We start from the raw sequence: 14042 nt of genomic DNA on the forward strand, positions 1-14042 counted from the left end.
AAGTCTGTCCATTCTTGGTTAAAGGTTCTGGTCTCACTGACCACTTCTCTTTTTGGAGAGCGCCATGCGAAATAACTTCTGACTCACATATTATTGTCCGACTACTCGATCTCTCGCCCCATCTCTCTCCCCGATGTGTACAAATCTCACAAATTTAATTCGGGAAGTTTATCAGAATACACATATTTGATTGGCTGAGTAGCATCATGTGATGTGATTTACAACACATGTAATTGATTGGTGTGTTTCCTGTAACCGCTGAACGAGTGCCTTAAAGGCTGGAAAAGCTGTGCCGCTTAAAATGGAAACACGCTGTCAAAATGTAATAATTCTTAATTATCTATCAGTTTTAGGTCCAGGGTCCGGATACACCTATTAGTGACCCCTGGCCTACGGTGTGTGAATGCTGTATGAATGTCTATTAGTTCTGATAGGTAGGTGTCACCTTGCATGGTAGCCCCTGCCATCAGTGTATGAATGGGTGTGAATGGGTGAATGATGACACGTAGAGTTAAAGCGCTTTGAGTGGTCGGAAGACTAGAAAAGAGATATACAAGTACAGTCCATTTACCATTTACCATATATGTGAAATATATGTAAAATGTATGTTTTATATACATATATATTGTCAGGATCCCTGTCTGACCCATTGTGTGTTTACCTCTGTTTCCCCCCCGATCTCCTCTCCTCATGTGTTCTGTTATTCCCCCGTTTGTTGTTGTGTGCCATGTGTCTGTGTTGTCCTCTGCCTGCTTCCAGACACCTCCCATGGCCACATCCTTGATTGGGGCACAGCTGCAGACTATCCAGCAGATCACCTCCTGCAGCTGACACACCAGACCCGGGTTCCGCTAATTACATCTCGTCAGTATTTCAACCCTGGTCCTGCAGACGTGGGTTGTCAGTCCATACTGTCTTTTGCCTTGAGCGCCTGTCCTCCGGTGTCGATCCACGGGAATCACACCATCGATCTGCCTGCCCTCCGGTGTCGGACCACGGGTACCACACTGTCGATCCGGCCTTCCTCCGGTGTCGGACCACGGGCTCCACACAGCCATTCCTGTCCTTGTCCGGTAAAAATAAAATCTGTTTTACCAGATTCTGTCTCCTGTGGTTGCTGTTGGGTCCTGATCCTGAACTCCCGTGACATATGTATAATTTATATATACATATTTGTATGGGCTACAGAAATATGTCATATACATATGAAATTGTTTTAATTCACAAGAGCTACAAAATTCTGAATAATTGAGCAACAAACCTGTACTCCTGTCTCGTCTTTAAAGGCACATTGTGAAACATTTAGCGGGATTTATCGGCAGAAATGGAATATAATATATATTCATATGTATACCTGAAATTGTTGTGTTTATGTCTACATATGGAGCCTGGTCCCTGCATGGAGTCCACCATGTAGCACCGCCATGTTTCTACAGCAGCCCAGAACAGACAAACCAAACTCTGGCTCTGCAGAGAGACTTCAGCGTTTTAATTTTGCCTGCAGAATGTAAAAATGACAGAGTTTCATCAAAATGAGCTCATCTGATCACTGAGACAGCTTGTATCAAACAGAGCATTTCCTATTAGATGCTGCTGTCAATGTTTTACTATTGTTGGGTAGCTTCTGTTGTTTCCTATTTCTAGATCTCTCTCTCTCTGTTACTCCTCCCTCCATCACCCTTGATGGGTCAGGAGCCTTTTTGGTGCCACACTCTAACAATAAAGCCTGAGGCAGCTAGGAGTATTTGTGCTTTGTCTGTGTGCAGCAGTGAGTGCAGTGGTTTGTCAGAGGCAGGGACAGACAAGCAGCCATGGATGACGTATATAAAGCAGCGGTGAGTACCGTTAAGGCGCTGTTATATTTCTCTTTCTGATTATGATTAAATGTGAGGTGAATAACTCCAAATCATGTATGAGATAATCCTGGAACAGATCCTGTCTTTGTGCTTACACAAAGAAAAGATAAAAACACGCTATTGCAATACATTTTATGTGTTGTCTTTTCTAGCACACTATTTCTGAGGAGATTTTGAAGCCACTGACGGCTGCTAACAGTAACAGCTGCTCCTGTAATTCCTAAATCAAGTTTAACATTCATAAACAAAAGCGTGCACACAAACAACATAAAATTAAACGCAAATAGCAAAGCAGAAACTGCTACCTTCATGAAGATGCAACTATTGTTGAGACCGTCAACTCGATGCTCTCCTAGTTTGTGCTGGTGTATATTGGATTAGTTTGTAATAAGTTATTTTGTTCACCTTAACAAAAGAACCTTAATATCAGAGAAGCTTTGACTTTAGGCACTAGGTATATTTTACAGTGTCTGTATATAGTCCTTGTATTGGACAGATAAAGGCTATGTAAAAATGAAGGAAGGGGAATTATTACTTGTAGTCAGGGCTTGACTTTTGTTGTAGATGCTGACATCCTGTCCTTGGTATATTATTTTTTTGAAGGAAATGTGAATGCTTTAACAAACAAGAAATTATTCCATCAGTATGGCGTAAACTCTAAGAACAGCATGCCGGAGAAATAGCCCATTTCAAAACATAACTAAAATATCCAAGTATTGAACTGAATGGCACTCGTGACACCACAGAAAAACAAGACACTGTGTGTTCCTTCAACTTGTATTGCATTGAAACAACAGGTGTGATAAGCTCAGATAGAACACAGAGCAACCAGCTGCTGTGGTTAGTTCATATGTCTGCCTGACAATAGAACAAAGAACCACTGGACAGTTCAGGGGGAAGAAGAGAAGGGACAGCTGATGGCTCATAAAACAAATGACCCAGCCAGACACTGGCACCAGTGTCCAAAATTCTCATTTTGTACTCTGCCATGCCACAAGAATAGAACGTGAGGAAAGCAGTCTGACATTGCAGTCATACTGTTCTACTGAATGTCAGTACAGTTGCAGACCTGAAGTTATACTCTAACTGTAAAGTGGTAAAATTACATGAAATGTACACACTGATTTTGTTTCCCTTAAGGTTGAGAACTTGACAGAGGAACAGAAAAATGGTGAGGAAACTACTACTGCTAATACTTATTCTTAATACTACCATTTTCATACTTACCATCTTATAACTAAACTGCTAATACTCTAACTACAAGTACGGCTACTATTGCTGACAATACTATGTAAAAAAAGTCAATCTTTATTGACTCACAATTTGTTGAACCGATGAAAAAGATCAAACTTAACTAAGAACCTTGCTCAAGGAACCTTTTTTTGCCAACATTGGTGTTATATGTGTGAATATATCACATTGTAAAGCACTTTGGCCATTTACCATTTTGAAGATGCATCAAACATCAGAATCATGCAGCAGTGAGGAGCAATGAACACTACTATAATCTGATGTTTCGTCGTTGGCAAAGGTTGCATCACAAAGATTTTAATCCATTACTGGTATATTTGACTAATCTTAATCATTGCTCAGGTGTGGATGAAACACAAACAGTAGGCAATGAACTGTATTTGCTTCCTATCTTTTTTCCCTTTATCTACCTTTTTTTTGTGGAACCAATTAAACAGTATAGGTTTAAAGTCCCATATTTGTTTAGTGGACAACTGCCATTCTTTGCTTAATGTATTCATTTCATCATCTTATTTATTTCTTGACTTAGCAGGTGTGTAATTTCAAAACAGATTCTTAATAACTTCCAGACATTTTGTTAAATGTTATACCTCTACTTAATTAATTTGAGTCTGAACATTAAAATATAAATATATTATATAAATATGTCTACAGACAATACAACATACATTCAGAATAAAGTTTTTATGAATAATTGTTTTGGGTTGTAGTGGAGCTATTCTATCAATAAAATTCATTCTTTTCCCAGTAATCAGGAGCATGAACCAAGAACCTTGCCTGTAAATGTTTTGTTATAGTTTTATGTCAGTAATTCTCCTTGGTTTTACATTGTGCACATAGATTTATCTGATTGTAGTTATGAGTAACTAAAATCCCTCTGCCTTCTAGAGTTCAAGGCTGCATTTGACATCTTTATCCAGGATGCAGAGGATGGCTGCATCAGCACCAAAGAGTTGGGGAAGGTAATGAGGATGCTGGGTCAGAATCCCACCCCTGAAGAGCTACAGGAGATGATTGATGAAGTGGATGAGGATGGTATGTCAGACGGTTACATCCCATGTGTTGCCATAGAGTGTAATAAAATGATTTTAACAACATTAAAACAACTTGAGTGCAAATTTAGGAAAACTGGACTGGAAATCTAATAACAATATGATATAGAGATATGTAGTCTTTATAATATCATGGTGTGTGTTCACAGGCAGTGGCACAGTCGATTTTGATGAATTCTTGGTTATGATGGTCCGCTGCATGAAGGAGGAGAGCAAAGGAAAATCAGAGGAGGAGTTGGCTGAACTGTTCCGCATGTTTGACAAGTAGGTTATATTTGTATTTATTTTCACATACTACACAGAGCTATTCCAAAAGACACAATGAGTTAATGGTAAATGAACTGTACTTGTATAGCGCTTTTCTAGTTTTACGATCACTCAAAGTGCTTTAACACTTTTAACACATCGACATGGACTAGCAGAGCCGGGGATCGAACTGCCAATCCTCTGATTAAAGGATGACCCTGCTCTACCGCTCTTTCTGGTAACGAGCGAGGACCATTGGGGGTTCCAGCGAGACAGTTTAGCGAAGAGTGTCGTAGAATGCACTTTTCACAAACTAATATAATGAATGCTACACACGTGTTATATACGACTTTACGAAGAGATTCTGGGCAAAAATATCATCGAAGCCATTTTACACACTGCAAACACAATTATACACAAACTAATATAATCAACTAGAAGATTTACCACAATATCACATATTTTTCGCCATGACTCTCTGAGCTACGCACTCCGGACAAAGCTAAGAACACAAAGCTAAAGGCTAACACGGAAAACCAATATATCAGAAAGCAAAAGAATTTGACACAGAATCCAGAGATATCTTCAGAATTTCTCTCCGTGAAACCATTACAAAGATACAGCCAACAAGCACCACAACACCAAGCCACTCCACCTCAAAAGTAAGAGAGGAGATGAATCATGAAGACAAAAAAATGAATCATGAAGACAAAAAAATAATATTCCATACCCCGGCTAAAAACCCTGTTGCTACGTATATCCTGTGTGTTTTTTAACTGTTTGCTGAAGAAAGGGGGGTCAGACAAGCATGGGCTACCGGGGGGAAGGGATTTCACTTTCGGCCTATTGGATTTGACGCTCGGCGAGGCATGGCGCATTTTAGATTTTTACTGGCTAACGATTCTGTCAATCAACACCAGCTTACGCCCACTGTCTTGAGACTCTGACGCGTCGAAAGAGGTGTCATTGACTGAAATTGACAAATCATAGGCTGAAAAAGCCTCACATACACACATGAAGACTGGAACTCGAGAATCATCCATGGTTCACATGCTTAGATAGGGCTCAGGCTGTCAAAATTATGCCAAACTGCTGTATTTGGATAGATTGAACACTATTAGTGATGAAACAGCTGGTTCCAAAATGACAATTTAGCTTGACCTCGCCTGACCTCTCTGTACTAAAACCTCTAACTTTTTTTCTGCTTCACTTTATCAAAGCCAAAATTTGCATAGACTGTTGACATGTTGTGCTATGATTTGGGATATGTTTTAGGGTAACCACTGCCTCATTTCAAGAAATAATAACAATAAAAGGCCTTCTTTTTTTTCTTCTTTTTTTTAGGCCAACCTGAAACTTTTCAATTTGAGCTGTGTGCCATCTTCATTTACTCTTAACCAGTAACATATACACAATATTTACACATCTGAACAAATCTCACAAGCGTATTATAACATCAAAATTATTAAAATAGACCTTGTATTACAGAATTGGTCCTTTTAGTATGGGTATGCAATTTTCGAGCAGAGCCCTAAAAATAGGGCTTGGGTTCAAGTTAATAAAAAAGAAATCAACATAATACCAACACAAAATAATGACAATATTTTAATAAGTCAAACAAAGCTCTTTTGGTGACTTTAATAGCCAAAACTTCACTAGAATACACTGTTAGAAGGCATGATGTGGTTCAGCACTGGACAGTCAGAACAGTTTGGTGTTAAACTGTTCTTATATCAAAAGATATTCTCGTTGAGTATAAAAACTGATTTCTTTCTTTTCTGTTAAGGAATGGAGATGGCTACATAGACTTGGAAGAGCTGAAGACCATGTTGCAGTCCACTGGAGAGGCCATCACAGAAGATGACATTGAGGAGCTGATGAAGGATGGGGACAAAAACAATGATGGAAAAATTGATTATGATGGTACGGGAGCAAGCACATTAGTAACACAACAGACACCAACTGTATATCCTAGAATGTTCAAATGAAAAGATTTTACATTTGCAATTAAATTTGGCGGGAAACATCCTTCAAACTGAACAAAATAATACATTGTTTGCCATCAACTTCCACAACATTTATGAGCATTCCTTTGTCATTGAGAGAGTCAGAGTCAAAATAATCAAAGATTCAGAAGAACCAAGTGACCTACAGGTGAGATGAGGATGGAGCAGGTCTCAGGTACCTGACCATGCAGGGCTTTATATGTGAAAATCAAGGCCTTGTCCACGAGTAGAGGGCTATTTTTGTAAACATAGTATTTTCTATGCATTTTGGGCTTTACACACCCAAATGGCGATTTAGGTCACTGGAAACTGAACTTTTAAAAAGTCTAGCCAAAGTGAAGATTTTTTTTTCACTCAAAGCACTTTAACACTACATGCCAGTCACCCAAGAAACACTAGAAAAGCGCTATACTGATGGTTTGGCAGGGGCTACCAATTAAGATGCCACCTGCACATCAGGATCTATTCAAACACTGATAGCACAGCAATCATGAGCAATTTGGGGTTCAGTGTCTTCCAAGATCATCCAATTGGTAGACAATCCACCTTATCAGTCTTGTCGGTACTGATAAGGGGCAGCTGTGGCTCAGAGTTAACTGAGCCACAGCTGCCCCTTATCAGTACCGACAAGAGTGGAAAGGTAAATACCTGTGGATCATTTCTGCCCTACGAGATCCAAACAAAGCATTGTGTATGGTCTGCAGGACCATTACTACTGTTCTTTGACACTGAAAGTAATATATTTGAGGTCACGCCCACCGTGGCCATGTGACCACACCCACCTCAAACTCCCCTGTCCCGAATTTGACCCATTCTCATCTGGTCACTCTACTGGACGCACAATGTTTCAAACCCCTGTTCACTAACTAAGACCAGGCTAATAACGATATGGGTTTCAAATGGTTTATTACATTGAAGTGAGAGGGATGGAAATTGGGAGTGGAAGGTGGTTGAGGGAGGAAGGGATTAGAGTTGTGGGATGAAGGGATGTAGGGTTGGGGATGAAAGGATGAGGGTCGTGGTATGAAGGGATGTAGGGTAAGGAATGCAAGAGTGTAGGGTAAAGGAACAAGGAGCGGGTCTTGGAATGATGGATAGGGGGGAAATGATGGACAGCTGACGTCCGGTGGCTGGTAGGAACTGGGGGAGTTGAGACTCTTGAGTGGGGACTGTCTCTTCTGAAGCTCTGATTATGCAGAGTCCCTCATGGTTCCTGTAATTATGTGAGAGGAAGAAATATAGAAAGAAAATGGGGTTGGGGGGAAGGATGTTGAAGCTGAGTCAAAGAGGAAGTCAATGGGTCAGTCGTGTTTAAATACTTTGTGCGGAGGAAATTAGATATGTTTGGGGCGTGGTTCTTGTTCCCTAACAAAGTTATAATACTTAATCCTGTGTGGATGGAATTGTTTTTAGAACGGAGGAGGAAAATTGCCATTTCACAGAAATATTCGTGGAAGGCTGGACAACCTTAAAAGTAAATCCTGAACTTAATGTAAGGAAAATAAAAAGGGTGTAATGTGAGTAATCCTACTGAACCTTGTCAAATGCAGTATTCTAGTCGGGATGATGTGAAAAGCGTGAATGATCGCTCTCTCAAGCTCAGGATGTGATACACCTGACTTTGTCAATTCTACTGGGTTTTGGAATCAGGAGAATCAATCATATGTCATACCTTCAATACGCATTAAAAAGAAAAAAAAAAAGAAAAAAAAAAAAAAATATATATATATATATATATATATATATATATATATATATAATGTGTGTGTATATATTGACTTTGTGCATTCTCTCTGACAGAGTTCCTTGAGTTCATGAAAGGTGTTGAATAAAGGATTCAGATGAAGGCCTCACTGCAGCAGCATCAAGGGCGATTGATTCCTGAAGATATGCCTCCACCATTTGTCTGCATTTAACAATAAAGACAACACACCGGTCCTCAGCAGACGCCTGTCCTGTCCTTTCTATTATTCTATTATTATAGTGATGATGAATTAAAATGTCATATATATAAGGACTGTTTTCATTAAAAATATTTTCAAAATTACATTGTCATGATATGTGGATCTTAAATTTCTAGTAAAATTAGTAAGTCATTTTATTTGTTTACAAGATTCCAGATTGAGAGATATTAGATCCCAGAAACCTAAAGGCTTCAACAGACAAAACAGGATAGTTGATTTTGGTTAGGGTTGGCTTTGAATGTGTGCTCATGATTATTCCATTGGGTGGTGGCTTACAGATGTTGAATCCTTGTTAAAGGTTACACATTTTTAAAATCTTTCAGGTTCATACATGTATTTTGATTTTCTACCAGAGCATATTTGTATGCTGTAATGCTAAAAAAAAATTTATTTTTCTCATACTGTATATGCCTCTTTACCGAATATCTGAAAAGGTCTAGTTCAGTGCCTGTCTCTTTAAGCCCCAGTCCCGAAAAAGCTCAGTCTGCTGAATGGTCAGCGTTTGCAGGGCTGCCTGTCAATTAATATCATCTACATGGCTGCACATGGCCGTGTGTCTCTACACGGAGGCCCGAACGAGACCCATTTGGGGTTCTTATTAGGCAGTAAAGTGCTGAAATCATCAGATTCTAATGAAATCATCATGAATCTGTGAAATCAACTGTCCTTAGCCACGTTTGGCCTTTTCCAAGCCTGAAACTTCTTTAAGAGCATAAAAGTGAAAATGCATCTTTAGAAGAAGTTTAAAAAAAGTGGCAAAATTATTTATGTTTTAATCTTAATTCCAATAAAGCCTCATTGAATTGCATTGAACTAAGTAAAACTTTTCTGAAAAACTGAAACTAAACTGAAACTATAGCAACAGACTGAAGACTAACTCGAGCCAACATTTAAAAAAACAATTGAAATGTTGCGGACAGCGTGAAGGACTGTTATGAGCTCAGTATAGAGAATCATGTCACCCACCAGCAGTTTCGACATCTGACCGCTAGAGCGCGATGTTCCACTCACATTCCCCTCTAACAAAGTGTCGGTGGTCCTCGATAATGCAGGTGAAGTGATTCATTAAACACAGAAGTGTGTCCCTGTTTGTTGAAGTGAGCTGTGATTCTGAGCTCTAACGTGTTGTTCTGCGTCATCACCTGGCCGTGGAAACCCGGAACCACTGAAAGTGATCGAAGGGTGCGGCTTTTTTTTTCTACAGGAAAGTGAAATTGAAGGGAATTAAACTGACGGTTACAAAACAACGCGACGGTCCGCCAGCCTGGCAGAGCGAATGAAGAGCCATGGCGTCCGCTACGTACTCCGAGGATTTGACCTGTCCCGTTTGTCGGACCATCTTTGCGGATCCGGTGACTCTTCTCTGCGGACACTCCTTCTACAGAGAATGCATCGCAGATGATCCGAGTCCGCAGTGTCCACAGTGTGAGACATCCGTTCCGACGTTGTGTGGTCTTACAACCACTGTTGCATTGAAGCGGCTCGCTGAGAAGGTCACAGAAGCAGAGAAGATGAAGAAAGAGAACGGGAGAGAAGGGGCAGTACGTTGGTGATATTCAAAAGTTATCAGCCATGCACATTGCGGGACTTTGCGCACATTTCATGTAGGTTAATATCCTGAATACCTGTCGAACGTTTTTGATTAGGCCGAAGTAGATATGCATGTAATATATATGCAAGTATTAATCAGAGATGGGCAAAAATACATCAAAATGTATTTTGATACAAAATACAAAATACCCCCAAATAAATGTATTACAAAAAAATACAAAATACTGGTGCCAGAAAATGTAACAAAATACATGTATTTTGTATTTAAAATATAGGAAATACTTTTTTCTGGATTTTCTGTTTTCTCACAATTTGGTATAGCAGAGCATTCAGGTTTATATAATGTACACAAAGCTCTGGTGAACCCCACACAAAGGAAGAACAGTCACAGAATGTCAGTGTAACTAAGCAAAGCTATTAAAAGACAACAACTTGATTTTATATATATATACATATATATATGTATTTATTAATGGGACTTAACAGCCCATAAACTTTGGCTTTGTATCAACAAGAAAATATTCATCACATATGATATACAAGCTCCCAATCTCCCTCTTCCTATAGCTAGCTACTCGACTGATACGCTAACTTGCTAAACACTGGCTATGCACTAGCCTCGACAGCATGTTAGCATCGATCGCTAGCTTGATATTATAACCATCACCATGTATATACAATAGGCTATGAAGCCAGACCCAGACATAAGTTATACATCAAGCTAGTTGACATCTCTCACACTCAGATAAAATATTTAACTTGACAGATAATCTTTTGAACTTGAAGATCTGAAGACTGAACTCGTGAACTGTTTTTTGATTCGTGGAGAAAGTATTTTAAATACAAAATTACTCCACTCTAAAGTATTTTGTTACAAATTACGTTCGATTTTTAATCTGCCCTATCAAATACAAATTACAAAATACTCAAAAGTAATTGAAATACGTATTTCAAATACAAGTAATAGAAATACTGCCCATCTCTGGTATTAATAAATAAGTGAAGGCCCCCCTTGAGCCACAGAAAATAAAAAGAATAATAAATTGTCAAAATGTGTGTTTTTGATATATGGAATGCACCCAGTAATATGTGTATATGTATGTGTATAATAAAATATATCTGCGCAAAGTATATGCGTTTCCTCTCCGCCTGTCTCAGCAGCGCTGGGGCTGTTGAGAAATGGCCCACGGGAGGCGGGTCTATGAAGCAGTTTAATTAAAGAAATGAATGTATGACATACAATTTAGCCAATCGGCATCCTCAAATACATTTAGCACAGGGCAAAATTTTTATCACCCTAAACTGTGCGTCTTGAGCGCGAGCACCACTCCTCCAAGACCCGTTTGAGAGGAGAACTTTGGAGGAGAAACTACAGCCGAAAGAGCTGATCCCAGATCAGCCTGACCTCACAAACAGACAGCAGACTAGCGGGAAAGGGAAGCAGTACATGAAGCTTCTCTAGTAGCTGTACACCAGACAGGTTTGGCTCGCTGGATGCAGTCATGATGATAACTAGTGCTGGGCAAGTTAACGTGTTATTCTCGCGTTAACGCATTCATTAATTAACACCGACAATTATATTATTGTGCGTTAACGCAGTTTTTTTTTTATTATTAAGCGGACATATTTAACACAAGAACGGGTAGCGAGCGGTGAACAGCTGTGTTTGGGTACATCCCAAGTCTCTTAATTACATCCCCGTTTCCTTGCGTCTTAGTCCCTCCCACCAGGGATGCATGGAGGAAACCATGCGAGGAGAGAGGAAACGAGGAAATATGTTTTAAGAGACATGAGATGTCCTTTCCTCAGTTGTGTCACGTGAAGCGACGTCTGTTTCTGATGACAGCGGCCGCTGATAACAGCTGATCACAGCTGGATCAGCTGTCAGTCGGCTTTAACAGCTGGAGACTTTTGATACGTTTGTCTATTCACATGATCACTGTACTTAATAGGAACTAATAATACTAATAACTAATAAAGACACAATTATCATCACTGTAGAGGTGTTTCTCTCTATAGTCTGTTACCTCTTTAACAAACTGTGTTCTGTTTATGAGCGCAGGACCGATTTCTACCGGCAGAATGCTTTTGTCTTAGTTATTAATTATTTGAGTCGGTACGTTTTGAAATTCTGATTGTGAAGTCTATTAATTAACCCAGAATATGATTATGGTTTTCTTAAATGATATAACTCATCAAACCTGACACTCAGGAATGATCAGCCTCACGTGACTGAATGAAATGATGTGATGTAAAAAGTGTTTTTTCTCTCTCTCTATATATATATATTATAACTGCTACTGTGTAAAGGGAATACTGCTGTTAAAAATAACCTTATTTGTTTAAAGCGTTTGCAAACCAAATGTTATTGCACTTTTGTTCATATAGCAGTACTTTTAAAATAAAAGTGCACAATACACTACTTTTGAATCCATTATTGAACTTTGCACATAACAATGCGATTAATCTTGATTAAAAATGTTAATCGTTGCCAAGCACTAATAACTTATTCGCTTTTTACAACAGAAACAGATCCAGCACGGACAGTTAGGGAGTTAGGGATGAGGAGGTAAGGAAACATGAGAACACCAGGGCACACATGAGAACTCTGTCAAGCTACATATTAGACAAAGTGAACATCTTTTCTTCTACATAGTTGTCCTCAGTCTCATCTGCTTAACTTGGTCATGGAGGCATCAACATTTAATAGAGATGGTAAATTAACAGTGAAAACTCATCATAGCTTAATTTAACATCAGTATTCCTAAATACACTTCGTGTACTTCTCCTGATCTTTACTTCCTATAACAAGGTCCATAGGGGCATCTCAATAAATACACATGTTCTATTATAATTTATATATATATATACAGAATATATACAGTGTGTGTTTTGTATTATACTGAATATTATACTGAATTCCCTGAGGGTGACAAAAGATGTCCTGACGTGTTTGTCAAAGTGTTATTTACTGTTTTTTTCGTGTTGAAATAAATGTTAAATATTGAACTAGTAGTAGATTTTTTTGCATTAAATCATACTGGGATGTTTGCTGAAATTGATTGGATGTGGCACAGTGCTACCTAGAACATGTTCCAGCCGCCACTGTCTGGTTGTATAGAAGTCTATGAGAAAATGACTCTACTTCTCTCTTGATGTATTACCTCAGTAAACATTGTAAACATGAGTTTATGGTCTCAATCTCTAGTTTCAAGTCTTCTTCATAAAGTATCAGAGCAGTACGTCATAAAGTATCATAGTGTAATACGTCATAAGGTATCATAGTGTAGTACGTCATAAAGTATCATAGTGTAGTACGTCATAAAGTATCATAGAGTAGTACCTCATAAAGCAGCATACTGTAGTGTAGTATGTCATAACAAAGTCGAGCTTGTTGGTGGACATCTTGCTCCATTAGTGTAAGTTGATCAGTGTCCATGATGCTCTGCAGTCATCAGATCAGTCTCATCTACGTTCAGAAGAATGAGCATAAAACAGATACATCCATATTGGAAATCTTTGAGATGTTCTATCATCACAATTTTGTAAAAATAATTTTTCAATTCACTTTGCCAGCAGATAGCTTCGCCTATTTGTTAGGTTCTAATAAGTCACCCTTTATAAAGGAATTAATAAATGCTTGTGGGTCTCTCCCTTGTATTAATGACATACGTATCAGTCGGACACCGACTCCTGATCGGAGAAGAGGTACTCCATCAGTCATCCACCACTTGAAGGTGTAGCAGAAGCAACTATAGCAGGGGAGAAGAAGAGTGAAACCTGGAGGTGATTATGGACCTCCATGAACTTTAAAGACTTTCATATCTGCCGACCTGACAGCTGGTAAAGTGAGCTATAAAGTGTGAGGTTCTGTTACTAACACATTGTGGTCTGGATGCTCTGCAGCTTCAAATCAACATCCCAAACATAGAGAGGTGTGTCCTGTGTAGAGATGACTTTTGGTTTTAAATTTCAATCACTGGGTCACATTAAGTGGAAGACAGGGTGTTGATGATAACCATATTTAAAAATTAATTATTCATATTTCATTAATACACATGATTATATTTATGTAAATAATCCGGTGCCTCTTTAATCATTTTATATCTACACTTA

At 38.8% G+C, this 14042-nt stretch overlaps 1 protein-coding gene across 1 annotated transcript; it reads left to right on the top strand.

Annotated features, from left to right (window-relative positions):
- The first annotated feature begins 1705 nt into the window (after positions 1-1705).
- Positions 1706-8458, top strand: LOC306712964 (troponin C, slow skeletal and cardiac muscles-like). Its single transcript, XM_079182457.1, has 6 exons — positions 1706-1835; positions 2997-3027; positions 3996-4142; positions 4309-4423; positions 6192-6328; positions 8212-8458. The coding sequence occupies exons 1-6, from the start codon at positions 1812-1814 to the stop codon at positions 8241-8243; spliced, it is 486 nt and encodes a 161-aa protein (XP_079038583.1). The 5' UTR covers positions 1706-1811; the 3' UTR covers positions 8244-8458.
- Positions 8459-14042: the final 5584 nt, after the last annotated feature.

The sequence above is a fragment of the Pholis gunnellus genome (assembly GCF_910591455.1).
Source record: "Pholis gunnellus genome assembly, chromosome: 2".
In the NCBI taxonomy this organism is placed as follows: Eukaryota; Metazoa; Chordata; class Actinopteri; order Perciformes; family Pholidae; genus Pholis; species Pholis gunnellus.

Coding starts and splice junctions, on each gene's coding strand:
- LOC306712964 (XM_079182457.1), top strand. CDS start 1,812: ATGGATGACGTATATAAAGCAGCG. Junction 3,028..3,995: donor GACAGAGGAACAGAAAAATG/GTGAGGAAACTA, acceptor TCTGCCTTCTAG/AGTTCAAGGCTGCATTTGAC. Junction 4,424..6,191: donor CTGTTCCGCATGTTTGACAA/GTAGGTTATATT, acceptor TTTTCTGTTAAG/GAATGGAGATGGCTACATAG.